A 22,479-nucleotide genomic window follows, 5' to 3' on the forward strand; every position below is an offset into this window, starting at 1 on the left:
TCTCCCACAAGGGGAAGCATCCTCTCAGCATCTATCCCTTCTAGTCCCCTCAGGATCTTATGTGTTTCAATAAGATCACCTCTCATCCTTCTAAACTCCAATGTATACAGGCCCAACTTGTCCAACCTTTCCTCATAAGATAACCCCCTCATCCCAGGAATCAGTCGAGTGAACCTTCTCTGAACCGCCTCCAAAGCAATTATGTCCTTTCTTAAATAAGGAGACCAAAACTGCGCACATTATTCTAGATGTGGTCTCACCAATGCCCTGATCAACTGTAGTAAAACATTTCCACTTTTATATTCCATTCCCCTTGTAGTAAATGAGAACATTCCATTTGCCTTCCTAATCAATTGCTGTACCTGCAGACTAACTTTCTGTGATTCATGTACTACGATACCCAGATCGCTCTGGACTTCAGAGTTCTTCAATCTCTCTCCATTTAAATAAAATACTGCTTTTCTATTCCTCTTGCCAAAGTGGACAAGTTCACATTTTCCCACATTATACTCCATCTGCCAAATTTTTGCTCACTCACTTAACCTATCGATATCCCTTTATAAACTCCTTATGTCCTCTTCACAACTTACTTTCCGAACTACCTTTGTCTCATTCTCAAATTTAGCAACAATACATTTGGTCCCTTCATCCAAATCATTGATATAGATTGTAAATAGTTGAGGCCCAAGCACTGATCCCTGTGGCACTCCACTTGTTACATCTTGCCAACCTGAAAATGACCCATTGATGCCGACTCTCTGTTTCCTGTGAGCTAACCAATCCTTTATCCATGCAAATATGTTACCCCCTTCACCATGAGTTCTTATTTTGTGTAGTCACCTTTGGTGTGGCACCTTGTCAAAAGCCTTCTGGATCTCCAAGCACACCACATCCACAGGGTCCCCTTTATCCACGTTGCTTGTTACTTTCTCAAAGAACTCTAATAAATTAGTCAAACACGATTTCCCTTTCACAAAGCCGTGTTGACTCTGCCTGATTGCATTGAGATTTTCTAAGTGCCCTGCTAGAACCTCCTTAATAATAGATTCTCGCATTTTCCCCATGACAGATGTTAAGCTAACTGGCCTGTAGTTTCCGGCTTTCTGTCTCCTTCCTTTCTTGAATAGAGGAGTATTTGCTATTTTCCAATCTGATGAGACCCTTCCAGAACCTAGGGAATTTTGGAAAATTAATACCAATGCACCAACTATCTCTGCAGCCATTTCTTTTAATACCCTCGGATAAAGTCCGTCAGGACCTGGGAACTTGTCAGCTTTTAGATCTATTATTTTTTTCAAAACCCTTTCCCTGGTGATTGTAAATGTTTTAAGTTCCTCCCTCCCTTTCACCTCTTGATCCACAATTATTTCTGGCATGTTATTTGTATCCTCTCCAGTGAAGACGGACGCAAAATATCTGTTCAATTCATCCACCATTTCCTTATTCTCCATTATTAATTCCCCAGACTCACTCTCTGGAGGACCAACATTCACTTTACTTACTCTTCTTTTTAAATACCTGTGGAAACTCTTACTATCTGTTATTATATTTCTAGCTCGCTTTCTCCAGTACTCCAATCTCTCCCTCATTATTCTTTTAGTCATTCTTTGCTGTTTTTTAATATTTTGACCAATCTTCTGACCTGTCACTAATCTTTGCGGAATTGTATGCTTTTTCATTCAATTTGATACTATCTTTAACTTCCTTAGTTGGACACGGATGGTACGTCCTTCCCCGAGAGTCTTTCTTTCTCACTGGAATGTATCTTTGCTGAGTGTTATGAAATATCCCATTAAATGTCTGCCACTGCATCTCTACTGACATATCCCTTAACCTCAGTTCCCATTTCACAAGTCAGGAGTGTGATGGAATACTCTCCACTTGCCTGGACGAGTGCAGCTCCAACAACACTCAAGAAGCTCGACACCATCCAGGACAAAGCAGCCCGCTTGATTGGCACCTCATCCACCACCCGAAACATTCACTCCCTTCACCACTGGCACATTGTGGCTGCAGTGTGTACCATCCACAGGATGCACTGCAGCAACTCGCCAAGGCTTCTTCGACAGCACCTCCCAATCCCATGACCTCTACCACCTGGAAGGACAAGAGCAGCAGGCACATGGGAACAACACCAGCTGCACGTTCCCCTCCAAGTCACACACCATTCCGACTTGGAAATATATCGCTGTTCCTTCATCGTCGCTGCGTCAAAATCCAAGAACTCCCTTCCTAGCTGCACTGTAGGAGAACCTTCACCACATGGACTGCATGGTTCAAGAAGGCGGCTCACCACCACCTTCTCAAGGGCAATTAGGGATGGGCAATAAATGCTGGCCCTCCAGCGACACCCACATCCCATGAACGAATGAAAAATACCTAACTCACACATACAAACAACACACATGCTACAAACGGTCAGAAATTACACACATACAAACAACACAGGCAGATTACACACAGACACAAACTGTAAACAAACAAACACAGACACAAACTACACACACAAATACGACACACTACACACAGACATATTAGACACACAAACTACACATAGTACACACACACGACACACAGACACAAATTACACACTCAAACTACACACAAACAACACACATTCGACACACAGAAGGAAATTACAAGCATGCTCCACACAGATACAACCGACTGAAGACAATTTACACACGCAGGCAGACATTTTCCGACTGCACCCTCTGCACTGTATAAAGAGATTCTAACCTTGGGACTGTACACGGGGATTCTAACCCTTGGACTGTACATGGGGATTCCAACCCTGGGACTGTACACGGGGATTCTAACACTGGGACTGTACATGGGGATCGTGGCAAATGGAATTCAATGTAGACAAATGTGAGGTCATCCACTTTGGATCAAGAAAGGATAGAACAGGGTACTTTCTAAATGGTAAAAAGTTAAAAACAGTGGATCTCCAAAGGGACTTTGGGGTTCAGGTACATAGATCATTGAAGTGTCATGAACAGGTGCAGAAAATAATCAAGAAGGCTAATGGAATGCTGGCCTTTATATCTAAAGGACGAGAGTACAAGGGGGCAGAAATTATGCTGCAGCTGTACAACACCCTGGTTAGACCACACCTGGAACACTGTGAGCACTTCTGGGCACCGCACCTTCGGAAGGACATATTGGCCTTGGAGGGAGTGCAGCGTAGGTTTACTGGAATGATACCTGGAATGCAAGGGTTAAGTTACGAGGAGAGATTGCATAAATTGGGGTTGTATTCTCTAGAGTTTCGAAGGTTAAGGGGTGATCTGATCGAAGTTTATAAGATATTAAGGGGAACAGATAGGGTGGATAGAGAGAAACTATTTCCGCTGGTTGGGGATTCTGGGAGTCGGGGGCACAGTCTAAAAATTAGAGCCAGACCTTTCAGGAGTGAGATTAGAAAACATTTCTACACACAAAGGGTTGTAGAAGTTTGGAACTCTCTTCCGCAAACGGCAATTGATACTAGCTCAATTTCTAAATTCAAATCTGAGATAGATAGCTTTTTGGCAACCAAAGGTATTAAGGGATATGGGCCAAAGGCAGGTATATGGAGTTAGATCACAGATCAGCCATGATCTTATCAAATGGCGGAGCAGGCACAAGGGGCTGAATGGCCTACTCCTGTTCCTACGTTCCTGTGGGATTCTAACCCTGGGACTGTACATTGGGATTCTAACACTGGGATTGTACACGGGTATTCTAACCCTGGGAGTGTACACTGGGATTCTAACCCTGGGAGTGGAGATGGGGATTCTAACCCTGGGAGTGTAGATGGGGATTCTAACCCTGGGAGTGGAGATGGGGATTCTAACCCTGGGAGTGGAGATGGGGATTCTAACCCTGGGAGTGCAGAAGGAGATTCTAACACTGGGAGTGTCGATGGGGATTCTAACCCTGGGAGTGTGGATGGGGATTCCAACCCTGGGAGTGTCGATGGGGATTCTAACCCTGGGAGTGTAGATGGGGATTCTAACCCTGGGAGTGTCGATGGGGATTCTAACCCTGGGAGTGTAGATGGGGATTCTAACCCTGGGAGTGTCGATGGGGATTCTAACCCTGGGAGTGTCGATGGGGATTCTAACCCTGGGAGTGTCGATGGGGATTCTAACCCTGGGAGTGTAGATGGGGATTCTAACCCTGGGAGTGTCGATGGGGATACTAACCCTGGGACTGAACATGGGGATTCTAACCCTGTGAGTGTCGATGGGGATTCTAACCCTGGGAGTGTAGATGGGGATTCTAACCCCGCGAGTGTAGATGGGGATTCTAACCCTGGGAGTGGAGATGGGGATTCTAACCCTGGGAGTGTAGATGGGGTTTCTAACCCTGGGAGTGTACATGGGGATTCTAACCCTGGGAGTGTAGATGGAGATTCTAACCCTGGGAGTGTAGATGGGGATTCTAACCCTGGGAGTGTAGATGGGGATTCTAACCCTGGGACTTTAAAATGGAAGTCGACCCTCGGGTTGTTACTTCAGAAATCTCTGGGAATCAGACTGTCACCCCAGTTTGAGGGAAGGAGCTGAGAGAACGGTGAGAAACCCCTGTGTGCAGCGTGAGAACACATTAAATGAGTCAATGATTTTGTCTCCTGGTGACTTGAACCAGGTTGGGAACAGAGACCCTGAAATCCCGCCAACTGCCACAGGTAAGGAGGTGCACTGTAACTTTAACTATAAATATATACAGAAAGTGGAGTCACTGTCCCTTTAAATATTTGCACCACTCCAACAGGTAAGAAGTGGCACTGTACCTTTAACAATAAACATGCACAGAAAGGAGTTAAATGATGCAGGGAGGAGGGTCGTGTGGAGCATTATCACCGGCTTCGACCAGTTGGGTCGAATGGCCTGTTTCTCTGCTGTCATCTCGAAGTAATTCTGTGTAAAAGAAGGGAACCACTGTCCCTTTAATGATCCGCCTCAGCCCCACGGTTGAGGAGAAGCACTGTGCGTTCAACTACCATAAAAACACAACCTGGAGTCGAAGGGAGCACTTTAACTGCCAACGTCAGAGACAGTGCGCTCACTGTCCCTTTAAGAATGGCGACAGTCTCCTGTTGCTGCCGGTTCATGGCGGCCCAGCGAGCCTGGCGCGGGGCGGAGACCGCTCCATGTGGCGGCCGAGCCCCGGGCTCCAATGTTCCGATCAAGTTCCATTTATTTTCGCTGATCCCCCCGTTTCCCCCACCGTCCCCCCGGACCCCGCCGATCAAAGCAATCGCCAATAAAATGGTTTCAATGGCGGTCCGAGTTACCCAGAGTGCAGCGCGAATGCGAATACGCCCTATTCCCTATTAAAGGAGTCCAACGCGCAGGCGCGAGAGTGACTTCTGTCCGGAGCCGCGGGTCTGGTGGAGGTAAAAGAGCCCGGGGGCAGGAGATTAATAAACCGGGCAAGCCCACGCCGCAGGGTTTATAAAGATAGAGCGCGGCCTCAGATGCCATCGGAGCGGGCGTGTTCACCAGGATTGAAGCCGTGAGCCTTTTTCCCCGATAACAGGCGCGGGTCTCCGACCGCCATTTTTGCATAGGAAGGTCAGGACGTTTGTCAGCAGAACTGCGCAGGCGCAGCCTTCCTGGTACAGGAACAAACAGTGGGCGGGGCTCCAGGCTCCCCGTGAGTGGGGACAAAGAGTGGGCGGGGCTTCAGGCTCCACGTGAGTGGGGACAAAGAGTGGGCGGGGCTTCAGGCTCCCCGTGAGTGGGGACAAAGAGTGGGCGGGGCTTTAGGATCCCAGTGACCGGGAACAAAGAGTGGGCGGGGCTTTAGGATCCCAGCGATCAGGAACAAAGAGTGGGCGGGGCTTCAGGGTCCCAGTGACCAGGAACAAAGAGTGGGCGGGGCTTCAGGGTCCCAGTGAGTGGGGACAAAGAGTGGGCGGGGCTTCAGGGTCCCTGTGAGTGGGGACAAAGAGTGGGCGGGGCTTTAGGATCCCAGCGACCGGGAACAAAGAGTGGGCGGGGCTTCAGGGTCCCAGTGACCAGGAACAAAGAGTGGGCGGGGCTTCAGGGTCCCTGTGACTGTGAACAAAGAGTGGGCGGGGCTTCAGGGTCCCAGTGACTGTGAACAAAGAGTGGGCGGGGCTTCAGGGTCCCAGTGACCGGGAACAAAGAGTGGGCGGGGCTTCAGGGTCCCAGCGACCGGGAACAAAGAGTGGGCGGGGCTTCAGGGTCCCAGTGACCAGGAACAAAGAGTGGGCGGGGCTTCAGGGTCCCAGTGCCTCATTTATTTTATTCTCACTCTGCTCACAGGGGGTTTCTCACCACGACTGAAGGTGCCGACTTCCACTTGGGTCACAGATCCACAGGCTGTGGTCAAGCTCCAAGACCAGTTAAGTGGCAACTCTTCACCCTTGAGTCGGGACAGTGAGTGGCAGCAAGATATTTGACTGCAGAAGCGTCACACATTGGTTGGGGAGGGGATCACACTCACCTGTTACAGCCCTCACCCCTACAGTGGAGTAATTAACAGACTGGGTTCAGTGTTTATTGATCCCGGGCCTGTTACCGATACCTTCCCTGGATACTGAGGTTAGGAGAAGGAATCTGGGAGGTATGGGGAGCTGGGACTTGTCCATGAGAGTAACCGAAGGTATGAGAACTGAAATAATCCAGAGTTAGAAAGGAGAAACGACCCAAAAATGGAACAGTGGGTAACAGGACGTCAAATAGTCTCCTCTTACCTTGGAGAACTCAAGGACTTGACAAACTGTGTGTTTGAAGCAAAGCTGATTTATTTCACATGTATCAAAATATTAAATTGCAGCGTGTTACCGATCCCTTCCCTGGATACCACGGCTACATGTAATTAACATCAGCAGAAACAATCCCCAACTGCGAAAATGAACATGGTTCAGTCCTGGATGTGATTAACAGCGGCAATAGCAGCAGAATCCAACCACTGCAGTCACTTGTGGACTCGCTGGTGTGACAGGAGGTGGGATGACTGAGTGAATCCCTTCCCACACACGGAACAGGTGAACGGCCTCTCCCCAGTGTGAAGTCGCTGGTGTCTCAGCAAGTGGGATGACTGAGTGAATCCCTTCCCACATGCGGAGCAGGTGAACGGCCTCTCCCCAGTGTGAGTACGTTGGTGTTTCAGCAGATGCTTAGTGCTTTTAAAGCTCTTCTCACAGTCAGAACATTTAAAGGGTCTCTTATTGGTGTGAACAAGTTGGTGTTTACTGAGGCTGGCTGAAAAACTGAATTTGCTTCCACACACGGAGCAGGTGAACGGCCTCTCCCCAGTATGAACTCGCTGGTGTCTCAACAGGTTGGAAGCCTGAGTGAATCCCTTCCCACACACAGAGCAGAGGTACGGCCTCTCTGCAGTGTGAACTCGCTGGTGTGTCAGTAGGTGGCAAGACTGAGTGAATCGCTTCTCACACACGGAGCAGGTGAACCGTCTCTCCCCAGTGTGAACTCGCTGGTGTGTCAACAGATCCTTTGTGTTTTTAAAGCTCTTCTCACACTCAGAACATTTAATCGGTCTCTTATCAATGTGGACAAATTTGTGTTCAATGAGGTGGGATGATTTAGTGAATCCCTTCCCACACACGGAGCAGATGAACGGCCTCTCCCCAGTGTGACTGCGTCGATGAGTTTCGAGCTGGGACGGGCAATTGAATCCCTTCCCACAGTCCCCACATTCCCACGGCCTCTCCCCTCTGTGAATGGTGCTTTTTCCTTCCATACTCAAAGGCCGATGATATTCAGGTCCTGATGAATCGAGTGTCTCTATCAGATCTTGACGTGATGTTTGATTTGAGTTTCTGGTCTGTTAATCCTCCCCTTCTAGTGCCCTGTAAAAGGAGTTTACAAAAGTCATCACTGCAAATACAGGATAGAAATTCAGAACAGACAATTCCAGTTTCAATGGAACATTCTTTCATCTCTTGTTCCCCCAAAGCTGTAAATCCCCGTCCCACACACTCTCCCTCCTCCCTCTGCTGAAATCCAAACCCATCGCACCATTTCTAAATTCCATACTCCATATCCAGTTTTCTCACTCCCACTACTCCGGCTGGGTTCAGTTCTACACTCACTGTTTCCCCTCTCTCTCCTCCCCTGAAGGTGCTGACTCTGACTGGGTTCAGTTCTACACTCACAGGTTCCCCTCTCTCTCCTGCCCTGAAGGTGCTGATTCTGACTGGGTTCAGTTCTACACTCACTGGTTCCTCTCTCTCTCCTCCCCTGAAGGTGCTGACTCTGACTGGGTTAAGTTCTATAATGACTGGTTTCTCCTCCTGAAGAGATGAGGTCAGTAACGTTCTGAGAATTGATGATGTTCAGTGGTGGGGACATGGTCGAGGGGGAAGTAGCAGGAGTTGTCTCTCTTTAAGGAAAGGGTTAATCAGACTGGCAACAGAGCTTTGCAAACTGCCTTGAAGTGAACTGATGAAAAGCGCTGATATAATATTGCTGATGATTTGTCTTTATATTTTTGTTATGTTGATTTTTAGCCTGCGTGTTAAATAGGTAAGTATGTTTCTCTAACACCCCCTGACTCGTCTCCATTTCTCTTCGTTTATAGACGATCCCTGACGCATGATTTCTCCTTCATTTGCGGAAGCTGCCTGCTCCAACATGATTTCTCCATCATTTAAAGACGCTCCCTGACCCATCATGATTTTCCTTCGACAAAAAAGCTCCTTGACACATTGTTATTTTTCTTTCATTTACAGACGCTGCCTGATGCATCATGATTTCACCTTCAATTGCAGACACTCCCAGATCATCACCATTTCTCCTTTATTTACAGACACTCCCTCACCCCATCACTTTTTCTCCTTCATTTGCAGACGCTCCTTTACCGTCACCGTTTCTCATCGTTTGCAGACGCTCCCTGAGAGTCCTGCAGTTTGGCGCATGCGCGGGGCCCACGGGCCGCTTGCTGCGTTTCCGCTTGAACCGACGGGTCACAAACGGGGGAAAAGGGGGGAGAATGGAGGGGGGGTAATGGAGGGGGGAGAATGGAGGGGGGATAATGGAGGGGGGAGAATGGAGGGGGGATGATGGAGGGGGGATAATGGAGGGGGGAGAATGGAGGGGGGATAATGGAGGGGGGGTAATGGAGGGGGGATAATGGAGGGGGGATAATGGAGGGGGGATAGTGGAGGGGGGATAATGGAGGGGGGGTAATGGAGGGGGGGATGATGGAGGGGGGATAGTGGAGGGGGGATAATGGAGGGGGGATAATGGAGGGGGGGTAATGGAGGGGGGATAATGGAGGGGGGATAATGGAGGGGGAGAATGGAGGGGGGAGAATGGAGGGGGGATAATGGAGGGGGGATAATGGAGGGGGGGTAATGGAGGGGGGATAATGCCGCCTGTTTTCTCTCGGGTCCTGGGCCCTACACTCGGTGTTTCTGGGCCCTGCGATCCCCGCCCTTTATTAACCCGCTCTCTCCAGCTCTTTCCCCTCCGCCTCTCCCTCAGTCGCCATCCGCCCGCAGCGCATGCTCAGCTCACACTGCCCGGGTGATTGACGGGAGCTCCCGGCCAATAGGAAGAGAGGGGGCGGGTCTGGAGGACCGAGCGGGTACGGGTCCTCCAACCAATGGGAGTGAGTGAGGGGGCGGGACTTGCGGCACCGAGTGGGCGGGGCTGAGCCCGGATCTCCCTCATTGGCTGAAACTCTGCAACATTTTTAAACCTGATTGAAATCAAACTCCAGGAGAAATCTGGACCTTTCTGTTGTGGCTTCAAACAAATGGATCAATTCAGGACAGAGAGGGGGGAGTAATGGGTGAATAACACAGTGTAGTTAATAAATAAAAATAAAAAGAACACAATGTCGTTAGTGCTAACAGGTGGGAAAACATTCATCAGGCTTTTTGAAGGGACAGTAACATGCATCAGGCTTTTTAAAAAGACGGTAACATTCATCAGGCTTTTTGAAGGGACAGTAACATGCATCAGGCTTTTTAAAAAGACGGTAACATTCATCAGGCTTTTTAAAGGGACAGTAACATGCATCAGGCTTTTTAAAAAGACGGTAACATTCATCAGGCTTTTTAAAGGGACAGTAACATGCATCAGGCTTTTTAAAAAGACGGTAACATTCATCAGGCTTTTTAAAGGGACAGTAACATGCATCAGGCTTTTAAAAAGACGGTAACATTCATCAGGCTTTTTAAAGGGACAGTGACAGTCAACTGGCTTTTTAAAGGGACGGTAATGTTTCTCCGGCTTTTTAAAGAGACAGTACATCTGTAAACCAGAATGAAAGAGACAGGATCTTCCCCCTTATCCTTCTTTATTCCAATGACCTTCCCTCCATCATAAGGTCAGAAGTGGGGATGTTCGCTGATGATTGCACAGTGTTCAGTTCCATTCGCAACCCCTCAGATAAATGAAGCAATCTGAGCCCGCATGCAGCAAGACCTGGGCAATATCCAGGTTTGGGTTGATAAGGGGCAAGTAATATTCGCGCCAGACATGTGCCAGACAATGACAATCTCGAACAAGAGAGAGTCTAACCACCTCCCCTTCACATTCAACGGCATTACCATCGCCGAATCCCCCACCATCAACATCCTGGGGGAAACCATTGACCAGAAACTTAACTGGACCAGCCATATAAATACTAACCACCAGCCCGAACCACTAACCCCAATCCTCAATCCTACCCACCAGCCCGAACCACTGACCCCAATCCTCAATCCTGACCACAAGTTAGAGTGATGGAGCACGGAGTAGCAGCTATCGACGGAGTCTGGTTTCGACAGAGTCTATAATTGGGAATTTGGTGAGTGAGGGGATTCAGTGCAGTAAGGAGTGAGGTGCATTTGATTAGTCAGGGGAGAGGAGCGGACCGAGAGCGGAGAGGAGCGGACCGAGAGCGGAGAGGAGCGGACCGAGAGCAGAGAGGAGCGGACCAAGAGCGGAGAGGAGCAGACCGAGAGCGGAGAGGAGCGGACCGAGAGCGGAGAGGAGCGGACCGAGAGCGGAGAGGAGCGGACCGAGAGGGGAGAGGAGCGGACCGAGAGGGGAGAGGAGCGGACAGAGAGCGGAGAGGAGAGCGGAGCGGAGAGGAAAGCGGAGCGGACCGAGAGCGGGTCACAGCAACAACAAAACCAAACTGCAGTGTGATGTCCCAGGTAAGACAGTTCGGTGGTTGGTGGTGAGTATCTCTTCTGTTTTCTTCTTTCGTAGGACTGTGGGCTCAGGAACTTACAGCATAAAACTGCATTTTAAAAAAATAAACTTAATTTAATAAATTAAACAAGGCCAGTACTTGGTTCAACCTAAAAATAATTTGATGGGCAGTGTAGTAATCAATTAAATAAATAAAATGTTATGACAGGGCAGGAGATGTGTTGCAGCTGCAATATGTTGGAGCTACTGGACAGTTTTGTCCAGGGCGACTACATCTGCGGTAAGTATCTGCAGCTCGAGGATCTTCGGCTCCGAGTTGAGGAGCTGGAGTCTGAGATGCAGACATTGCGATGCATCAGGGAGGGAGAACGTTACCTGGACACTTTGATCCAGGAGGCAGTCACGCCCCTTAGTCTTAATACTGTAGAATTGGCACGTGGTCAGGGACAGGAGGGTGTGACTGCGAGTGAGGCGGGTACGGGGATCCAGGAGGTAGCATTGCAGGAGCCTCAGCCTCTGCGCTTGTCCAATAGATACGAGGTTCTTGAAGGACGAGTGCAGGGACTGGAGGGAGGATGAGCAAACTGGCCACGGCACCGTGGTTCAGGGGGCCATTCAAGTGGGGGGAGTAAAATGGAATGTGGTTGTCGTAGGCGACAGTATAGTTAGAGGGATAGACACTGTTCTCTGCAGCCAAGAGCGAGAGTCCCGAAGGCTGTGTTGCCTACCCGGTGCCAGGGTTAAGGACATCTCCTCAGGGCTGGAGAGAAACTTTGAGTGGGAGGGGGCGGATCAAGTTGTCGTGGTCCACGTAGGTACCAACGACATAGGTAGGACTAAGAAAGAGGTTCTGCTGAGGGAGTTTGAGCAGCGAGGGACTAAATTAAAAAGCAGAACCATAGAGGTGATAATCTCCAGATTATTACCTGAACCACGAGCAAATTAACACAGGGTAAATCAGATCAGAGAGATGAATGTGTGGTTCAATGATTGGTGTGGGAGAAGTGGGTTTCGATTCATGGGGCACTGTCACCAGTACTGGGGAAAGAGGGAGCTGTTCCTTTGGGATGGTCTTCATCTGAACCATGCTGAGACCAGTGTCCTGGCAAAACGAATAATTAGGGCGGTAGAGAAGGCTTTAAACCAAATAGAGGGGCGGAGGACGCAGGTGGGGCGAAGTTTAGATTGATAAAGAGAAAAGACAAGGAAGTAGTGCAGGAAAGTGATGGGGGTAATGACAAACAGAGTGTGTCAGGAAGGGACAGACCGTACAACACGAGCAAATGGGACCGGGGTAGGAAAGAATGGTAAAAAGACAAAATTAAAGGTTCTTTATCTGAATGCGAGCAGCATTCATAATAAGATCGATGAATTGACGGCACAAAGAGAAACAAATGGGTATGATCTCGTGGCCGTTACAGTGACGTGGTTGCAAGATGACCAAGGTTGGGAGCTCAATATTCAGGGTAATTTAACATTGCGGAAGGATAGGAAAAAAGGTAAAGGTGGTGGGGCAGCTCTGTTCATAAAGGATGAAATTGGTATAACAGTGAGAAATGATCTTGGCTCAGAAGATCAAGATGTCGAATCAATTTGGGTGGAGGTAAGAAATAGCAAGGGAAAGAAATCACTGGTGGGAGTAGTATATAGGCCCCCGAACAGTAGCTACACTGCAGGGCAAAATAGAAATCAGGAAATCAGGGGGGCTTGTAAAGAAAAGGTAATGCAATAATCATGAGCGATTTTAACTTTCACTTAGATTGGACAAAACATATTGGAAAAAAATAACCCTGAGGAGGAGTGCATAGAGTGTATTATGGACTGTTTCTTAGACCAATACGTCGAGGAACCAACCAGGGAACAGGGCATTTTGGATCTGGTAATGGGTAACGAAACAGGATTAATTAGTTATCTGAAAGTAAAGGAACCCTTGGGTTAGCGATCATAACATGACAGAATTTCACATCCAGTTTGAGAGCGAGGATCTTGGGTCTGAAACTATTGTATTAAACTTAATTAAGGGCAATTATAGAGGAATGAGGGTGGAACTGACTGAAGTGGACTGGGTGAACAGGTTAGATGGTATGATGGTGCATAAGCAGTGGCAAACATTTAAAGAGATATTTTATAACTCGCAACAACATATGTCCCTGTGAGGAGGAAAGTCTCCACAAAAAGGGTGAACCAACCATGCCTAAATAAGGAAGTAAAGGATGGTATCAGGTTAAAAGAAAAAGCATACAACATGGCAAAGATTACTGGTAAGCATGAAGACTGGGAAAAATTTAAAAACCAGCAAAGGATGACGAAAATAATAATACAGAGGGAGAAAATAAATGATGAGAGTCAACTAACAAAAAATATAAAAACTGACAGTAAAAACTTCTACAAGTATATAAAAAGGAAGAGGGTAGCGAAAGTAAACATTGGTCCCTTAGAGGGTGAGACTGGGAGAATAATAATGGAAAACAAGGAAATGGCACAGAAATTGAACATATATTTTGTATCAGTCTTCACAGTGGAAGACACTAATAACAGACCAATAATAATAGAAAATCAAGGGGCAAAGGGGAGTGAGGAACCTCAAACAATCACTATCACTGGAGAAAAAGTGCGTGGTGAACTAATGGGTCTAAAGGCTGACAAGTCCCCTGGACCTGATGGCTTTCATCCGAGTGTCTGAAAGGAAGTGGATATAGAGATAGTGGATGAATTGTTCGGAATTTTCCAGAATTCACTAGATTCTGGAAAGGTCTCAGCGGATTGGAAAACCGCAAACGTGACACCCCTATTCAAGAAGGGAGTGAGACAGAAAGCAGATAACTACAGACCAGTTAGCCGAACATCTGTTTTTGGGAAAATGCAAGAATCCATTATTAAGGAAGTAGTAGCAGGACATTTGGAGAATCAAACTACAGTCAAGGAGAGTCAACATGGTCTTATGAAGGGGAAGTGATGTCTGACAAATTTATTAAAGTTCTTTGAGGAAGTAACGGGCAGGGTGGATAAAGTGGAACCAATGGATGCAGTATATTTGGATTTCCAAAAAACATTAGATAAGGTGCCACATAAAAGGTTACTGCACAAGATAAGAGCTCATGTTGTTGGTGGTAATATACTGGCATGAATAGAAGATTGGCTAATTAACAGAAAACAAAGAGTCGGGATAAAAGGGTCATTTTCAAAATGGCAATCTGTAACTAGTGGGGTGCCGCAGGGATCTGTGTTGGGGCCTCACCTATTTACAATATCTATCAATGACTTGGATGCAGGAACATTGTGTCTTGTGTCCAAATTTGCTGATGATACAAAGATAGGTGGAAAAGCAAGTTGGGATGAGGACACAACGTGTCAGCCAAGGGATATTGACGGGTGAAGTGAATGGGCAAAAATTAGGCAGATGGAATATTAGGTGGGAAAATGTGAATTCATCCACTTTGGGAGGAAAAATAAAAAAAGCAAAATATTATTTGAATGGAGAAATACTACAAATTGCTGCAGTAAAGAGGGATCTGGGTGTCCTCGTACATTAAACACAATAAGTCAACATACAGGTGCAGCAGGTAATCCGGAAGGCAAATTGAATATTGGCCTTTAATTCTAGGGGGATGGAGTATAAAAGCAGGGAAGTCATTCGACAACCTCACAGGGTGCTGGAGAGACCAGACCTGGAGCACAGCGTACAGTTCTGGTGCCCTTATTTTAGGAAGGACATACCTGCATTTGAGGCAGTTCAGAGAAGGTTAACTCGGTTGATTCCGGGCATGTAAGGGTTGCCTTTTGAGGAAAGATTGAACAGGTTGGGTCTATACTCATTGAAGTTTGGAAGAATGAGAGGAGATCTTATTGGAACATACAAGATTCTGAGGGACTCGATAGGGTAGATGCTGAGAGGATGTTACCCCTCATGGGTGAATCTAAAACGAGGGGGCATAGTCTCAGAATAAGGGTTCGACCATTTAAGATGGAAATGAGGATGAATTTCTTCTCCCAGAGGGTCTTGAATCTTTGGAATTCTTTACCCCATAAAGCTGTGGAGGCTGAGTCATTGAATAAATTCAAGGCTGAGTTAGACAATTTTTTCATCAGCAAGGGAGTCAAAGGATATGGGGAAAGGGCGGGAAAGTGGAGTTGAGGGAAAAATCCGATCAGCCATGATCTCATTGAATGGCGGAGCAGGCTCGAGGGGCCGAATGGCCTACTCCTGCTCCTGTCTCTTATGATCTTATCACCACTTTATACCCTGTACATCACCACTTTATACACTGTGCATCTCCACTTTATACCCTGGACATCACCACTTTATACCCTGTACATCTCCACTTTATATCCTGTACATCACCACTTTATACCCGGTACATCTCCACTTTATACCCTGTACATCACCACTTCACACTCTGTACATCACCACTTTATACCCTGTACATCTCCACCTGATACCCGATACATCACCACTTTATTCCCTGTACATCAACGCATTGTTCAAATAGTTTTCAATTAAGTAGAGATGAAGCAGGAAATTATAAACCAATTCGTCTGTCATCAATTGTGGGGAAGTTGGTGGAATCTGTTATTCGGGACAGAGTGACTGAGCATCTGGAAAAATTGGAGCTGATCAGAGAGAGCAGCATGGATTTGTAAAGGGTAAGTCATGTCGAATGAACCCCTAGTTAAATTTTTTGAGGAGGTAATTAATGTGGTCGGCAATGGCGTGCCTCTGGATGTTATTTATATGGACTTTCAGAAGACGTTCGATAAGGTTCCACAAAGGAGTTTATGAATAAAATCGAGAGTACATGGAATTGGAGGCAATCTATTGGCTTGGACAGGGAATTGGTTCGGAGTTAGAAGACAGCGAGTAGGTTTAATGAGTCTGTAATCCAATCAGCAGGATGTGACTAGTGGTGTCCACAGTGAACTGTACTGGGACCGCAGCTTTTCACTGTATTTATAAATGACTTGGATGAAGGAATATCGAAGCGTATATCTTAGTTTACTGACGACATCAAGTCAGGTAGCACAATAAATATTGTAGATGGGAGCAGATAGTTGCAAAGGGACATTGATAGATTAAGTGAATGGGCAAAACTATGGCAGATGGAGTTCAAAGTTGGAAAGTGTGAGGTCATCCGCTTTGGTCCGAAGAAAGATCAGGGTAATTTCTGAATGGCGAGAAGTTGGGAACTGTGGAAGTGCCGCGAGATTTTGGGGTCGAAGTACAGAAATCATTAAAAGCTGAAGGACAGGTACAAAAACTAATTGAAAAGACTAATGGAACGTTGGGCCTGATCACAAAAGGCTGGAATACAAAAGGGTAGAATTTATGTTCCAGTTGTACAGAGCTCTGGTCAGATCCCAGCTGGAGACTGCGTTCAGTTCTGGGCACCACATCTCAGGAAGGATATTTGGCCTCGGAGGGGGTGCAGCGCAGATTCACCAGATTGTTATCGGGGTTAAACGGTTAAATGATGAGGACAGGTTGCACAGACTAGGCTTGCATTCTCTTGAATATAGAAGATTAAGGGGTGATCTAATTGATGTTTAAGATGATTAAACGATTTGATAGGGTAGATGGAGAGAAACTATTTCTTCTGGTGGGCTAGTCCATGACAAGGGAGCATAATCTTAAAATGAGAGGTTCAGGGGTGATGTCAGGAACCATTTCTTCACACAAAGGGAGTGGAAATCTGGAACCCTCTCCCCCAAAAGCTGTTGATGCCGGGGGTCAATAGAAAATTACAAAACTGAGATTGATAGATTTTTGTTGGGCGAGGGTATTAAGGGTTGCAAAACCAGGGGGTAAATGGAGTTAAGATACAGATCAGCCATTATCTAATTGAACGGAGGAATAGGCTCGAGGGGCTGATTGGCCGACTCCTGTTCCTCTGTTCCTAAGGAGACGTTAAATGATTATTAAAATATGATTCTCTGGTCCTCACACCACGGGCTGCATGTGTGCCCCGCCCGCCTGCTTTGTGTAAACACATGAAACAAGAGCCTGGCGGACGGGAGCTTCATACACCCGCCCCAGGCCGCACCAGAGGACTGAGCGGGGCTAAAAACCAGCAGGAATCAAGCGGGACTGAGCTCCGCGGACTTCCCCACCTCTACCGTCCCTGTTAGTCAGTAAATCAGGGCGGTGAAGGATGTAAACCGGCCTCACTGTGTTTGTATCACAGAGATGAGGGGATTGGGCAGAACACCAGACCAACACCTTGTAATGATGGAAAGTCTTCTCATTATTTAATGAATTTAATAATTCCAGTAAAGGGATATTTCACCACATTCTTCAACTCCTCTCTGAATTTAGTCTGGGTCACGGCATAAATACACGTGTTGGTGCAGCAACTCAGGAGCTGGAGCATAAATCCCAGTTCTTGTACAAATTTAGGGAGATACACAGGAATAAAGTCTAACACATATAATCGGTACCATACAAAATACAACAGAAACACCGCCCATAACAGGATAAAATTCGCCGATATAACAAACAGCAAAATGATGGATTTCCTTCTCTTCTCCATCTCTGGGTCACTGGGACTCTCCCCACTGCTGTCGGCCCGGAGTCTCCTGCGGACTCTGCTCGACACTAAAATGTGTCTGACGGTTAAAACATTGAGGAGCAGAATCAGAACAAATGGAACAAATGGGGTTACAACATAATGAACGAATTGAATTACTGACCACACCTGAGAGTAAATAATATCATTTGATACAAAACAAAACCAGGGATCATTACTCATCCAATATTGATCTCCATACATGAAGTACCAGAAAGTGTTCTTCACACAGAACAGCACACTCACTGTTCCCAGAACCACAGCCGCCGTTTTCTCGGTGCAATATTTTGTTTTCAGCTTCTGGCAACAAATGGCCACAAATCGATCAAAGGTGAAAGTGACCGTGAACCAGACAGAACAGTCTGTGGCTGCGTAAAGCAGGACGGCGTGGATATTACACACTTTAAAGGCCCACATGAACTGAAACTGAGTCCAATAAAGAATAGGAATTTGCCTGAATATCAGATCAGTGATAACGACCAGTAGATCCGCCGCTGCCATGGACACCAGGTAACGGGTGACACATTTGGAGAGACCGCACCTTCCTCGAGACAGGATCACAATCGTCACTAAGTTCACTGTAAGGAAGAGAAAAACAGGGAATTATACTTCAGACTGAGAGTAAAAGCAGCAGCCTGGTGGAATTCAGGGTGAAATGTTTAGCGTTATTATTGAATCCAGGGACAGAATCTAATTACTGGTGGAGTTGAGTTCGAAGATCAGACATGAACTTATTGAATGGCGGAGCAGGCTCGAGGGGCCGGATGGTCTACTCCTGCCCCTATTTCTTACGTTCGTATGTACTTTCCTTGTGACAGAACTTTCTGCTGCGGAGAGGGTTTGTTGTAAATGACCGCCCCGGTGTGGAAGGAAACCAAAACCACCAGCAGGCCCCAGCTCCAATCCAGGGCCTGTCATGGGTCGGCAGTTGGAAGTTACAATGGGCTCAGTGACCTTGGGTTAGGAGATGAAGTAGAACGCCTACTGGTCCGATTTAACCTAAGATCCTGGCCAGGGAGGGGGATGGATTCAGTAACGAGGGAACGGAATTTGTGATCGGGGCCGAAGACAATGTCTACAGTCTTCGCAATGTTTAAATGGACGAAATTTCTGCTGATCCAGGACTGGACGCCGGACAAGCAGTCTGACAAACCAGAGGCAGTGAAGGGGCCGGGAGAGGCGGTGCTGTGGTACTGCTGGGTGTGAGTGTACACCTGGAATCTGACAGTGTGCTTTCGGAGGATGTCGCCGAGGGGAAGCTTGCAGATGTGAAATAGGAGGATTGTTCCTTGGGGGACACCAGAGATAACGGTGCGGGGGCGGGAAGATATGCCGATCCAGGAGATTCTCTGAAGAAGCCTGGATGAATAGGAATGGAACCAGGCGAGGGCAGTCCCACCCTGTTGGACAACGGACGAGAGGCGTTTGAGGTGGATGGTGTGGTCACCCGTGTCAAAGGATGAAGAGGGATAGTTTACTACGGTCAGTCACATAGGATGTGATTTGTGACTTTGATTCGGCCCGATTCCGCGCTTTGCAGGGGCGGGAACCTGATTGGAGAGGTTACTGGTGCAGTTTCAGGCAAGAAAGGCATGTATTTGGGAGGTGACAACAAGTTTCAGGAGAGGAAAGGGAGGTTGGAGACGGGGGCGGTAATTTGCAAGGACAGAGAGGTCATGGATGGTTTTTTTGAGGATGGGGTGATGACGGCAGATTTGAAAGGAACGTGACAGTACCAGACAAAAGAGAACCGGGAAGGAAAGAGTTAACTTTGCCCCTTTAGATATTACATTCGGACATTGTAAGTTTAAACTGCAAAGGCAGCAATGTGCAGAAACTTCGAGAAGCTACGAACAGGCTTTTGGTTCTCAAAACAACTGATAGGAACCTCAACAAACAGCAACTTGGAAAAACAGTCCTGAGAGAGTTTGAAATCTTTGGGAAAGACAATTCAAGTTGATTACACCTGGTTTCACACGGGGAAAAGACTGTTGGAGACTTCACACGGTGATTTCACACGGTGGTTTCACACGGTGATTTCACTCGGTGGTTTCACACGGTGATTTCACACGGTGATTTCACTCGGTGGTTTCACACGGTGATTTCACTCGGTGATTTCACACGGTGGTTTCACACGGTGATTTCACTCGGTGGTTTCACACGGTGATTTCACTCGGTGGTTTCACACGGTGGTTTCACTCGGTGGTTTCACTCGGTGATTTCACTCGGTGGTTTCACTCGGTGATTTCACACGGTGGTTTCACTCGGTGGTTTCACACGGTGATTTCACACGGTGATTTCACTCGGTGGTTTCACTCGGTGGTTTCACACGGTGATTTCACACGGTGGTTTCACTCGGTGGTTTCACACGGTGATTTCACACGGTGGAAAGGCCGCACCTGGGGTCACATGGTTTTGATTGGCCCAGCCAACAGTCCATTATCAATGCATTAGTGTGTGAGTGGCCAAAATGGGACTTCTCTTAACTTTTACTCACACCCCAACTGGCAAAATCATATAAAGATGGGACATCGTGGCAGACTCTTTAATATAGTTGGAGGAACCTTAAGAAGCTTCGCCTGGAGGAAGGACGCCCAACAACAAAAGAAGAAAACTACAAGTGAGAGAGAGAGAGAGAGCGAGCTGATCACTCTTCTGCCTTGGTGCTGAAATCCTTGGTTTTAAGCTTGAATGTATTGTTTGATTTGTTTGATGCGTGTAAGAATTATGTAAATCATTAAATAATCACTTTGATTAACGAACCTACAACATACATCTTTGACTGACTGTTGTCCAGGCCCTAAAATCGTTTACAATATCAGCTAGCATGGGGATCAGGAAGGGAAGTTGTGTGGTCAGCAGTTCAGTGGGAAAAGGGCCGAGGGAGCAGCAGATTGGTTTCATGGTCAAGATGAGCTCGGAGAGGGCATGAGGGGAGATAGAAGAGAAACAAGAGAAAGATGTGGATTCAGGGTTAGGGCTGGGGGGCGGGGACTTTCGGGAAGATTGGCTCGGTGGACTGGAGGAAGGTAGAGAAGCGGCAGAGGCAGCTAAATGAATGGTCTCAATCTTAGTGACAAAGAAATCCATGAGCTCCTCGCACTTGAAGGAAGTGAGGGTGGAGGGGACAGGGGAGAGGGGTTTAAGAAGACGGTTTGTAGTGAAGAGAAGCCGGGACATCTTCGCATTCCAGGGTGATCCTGGAATAGTGAGCAGTTTTAACAGAGGAGAGCAGGACCCGATAGTACTTGATGAGGTCCAGCGAGATCTGGCGATTAATGGCTTATCTCGATGTGCGCCATAACTGTTCAAATCTGCGTCCCTTGGACCTTAAGGAGCAACGATGGAAGTCGTGCCAAGGAGAACGAACAGGGTGAGAGAGAGTAAGGGGTTGACTGGGGTCAAGGGTATCAAAGGTGGAGGTGAGGGTGAGATTGAGCTGCAGAAGTACCGTGGCGAATGGAGGGTCAAAGGTGAAACAGTTGGGAATTTCAAAGTGATCTGAAGGAATGGGATTAAATCAAAACCAAAGGAAATAAATCAATTCAAACATAACGGAACAAACAACAACAATTTGCATTTATATAGCGCCTTTAACATCGTAAAATATCCCAATGCGCATCAACAGTAGATGTTAGATAGTCCATGTGGAACTCACTGAGATCTCCTGTAATGTGGCGCACGGGAACGGGACGAAATGAAAACAGTGGAAATAAATCAACTCAAACATAACTGAATAAATAATTTACTGGAATATATATTATAGTTTAAAGCCTGTCCTGACCATCCACCACCAGTGACCATAAGGTAGAGCGAGAGACGGTTGAAAGTAAGACAGCTGCCTGGAGCTGAATCATTATTGGATATTGTCCAATATTTCAGAGTGTATTGGTGATCTGACTGTCAGCGCTGGTTTCCACAGATCAGTGTCATTAACTATAACCAGCAGACCTTAAAACTCCTGTTGCCTGTGAACACATATTTCTGATCCGACACTAGGGTTCAGTGCAGAGAGCAGAGGGCAAACTGTTCAATAAAGAGAATCCTCTAACAACCTTCCTTGTTTACAGCCAACAGTAAAATTAGCATTGAATCCGATAAAAATGACTATCAGTTTAAGAAAGTGATGAAAAGTAATGAAAAGGACAGACTGTTCATTGGTCTGGGAGCAGGGAATCGGCAACTGTTCACATGTTACATGAAGGAAACAAGGTGCATCACCAGACACTGAACAAGAGGATTACACTGAATACAATTAATAACCGCGTCTAAAGGACAAGGACAGTAAATACAGTTAATCATGGTTTACAGAATGATTTGCTGAAATAATGACTTACCAGGAACACCAACAGCAGCGAGGAGCGGATAGTAAATCTTTTGTACATCAATAATTGCCCACAAAATCCGAAGTTCAGTTGGAACATACCAGAACATTCTTTCATCATCTCTGAGATCCAATGATCACTGTTTGACCTGGAGGCAGAGCCGCATCAAACACTCTGATGTGACGCCTTGAAAACAGTCCCTATTCATATCTTGGGGGAACTCTCCAGTGAGACAATTAAACGACACAATGACTGACATTAATTACAGTCACTGAACAAACAGGTTAGATTAATCCCTTAACACCATCACTCTATTATGGGTAAACAAGTAGTTTACTGACATGAAGTGATGGTATCGATAATTCGAAATATTACTTCAAAAAACATCGTGAAGGAAGAAAATATGAATCCCGCAGTCTTACAGTACTGATGTGAAGAGAGAGCAGCTTTACTGACAGAGTTCAG

The 22,479-nt window shown here is 46.8% G+C and overlaps 1 protein-coding gene across 1 annotated transcript in view; it reads right to left on the reverse strand.

The window, feature by feature from the left end:
• Positions 1-6,743: 6,743 nt before the first annotated feature.
• LOC137315776 (zinc finger protein 84-like) overlaps positions 6,744-22,479 on the reverse strand; it is a 142,039-nt gene continuing 126,303 nt past the window's right edge. Inside the window, exon 6 of the mRNA XM_067980265.1 lies at positions 6,744-7,605. Within this exon, the coding sequence (XP_067836366.1) occupies positions 6,937-7,605 (669 nt within the window). The 3' untranslated portion in view covers positions 6,744-6,936. The remainder of the gene's footprint in view (positions 7,606-22,479) is intronic.

The sequence above is a fragment of the Heptranchias perlo genome, unplaced genomic scaffold (genome assembly GCF_035084215.1).
Source record: "Heptranchias perlo isolate sHepPer1 unplaced genomic scaffold, sHepPer1.hap1 HAP1_SCAFFOLD_56, whole genome shotgun sequence".
In the NCBI taxonomy this organism is placed as follows: domain Eukaryota; kingdom Metazoa; phylum Chordata; class Chondrichthyes; order Hexanchiformes; family Hexanchidae; genus Heptranchias; species Heptranchias perlo.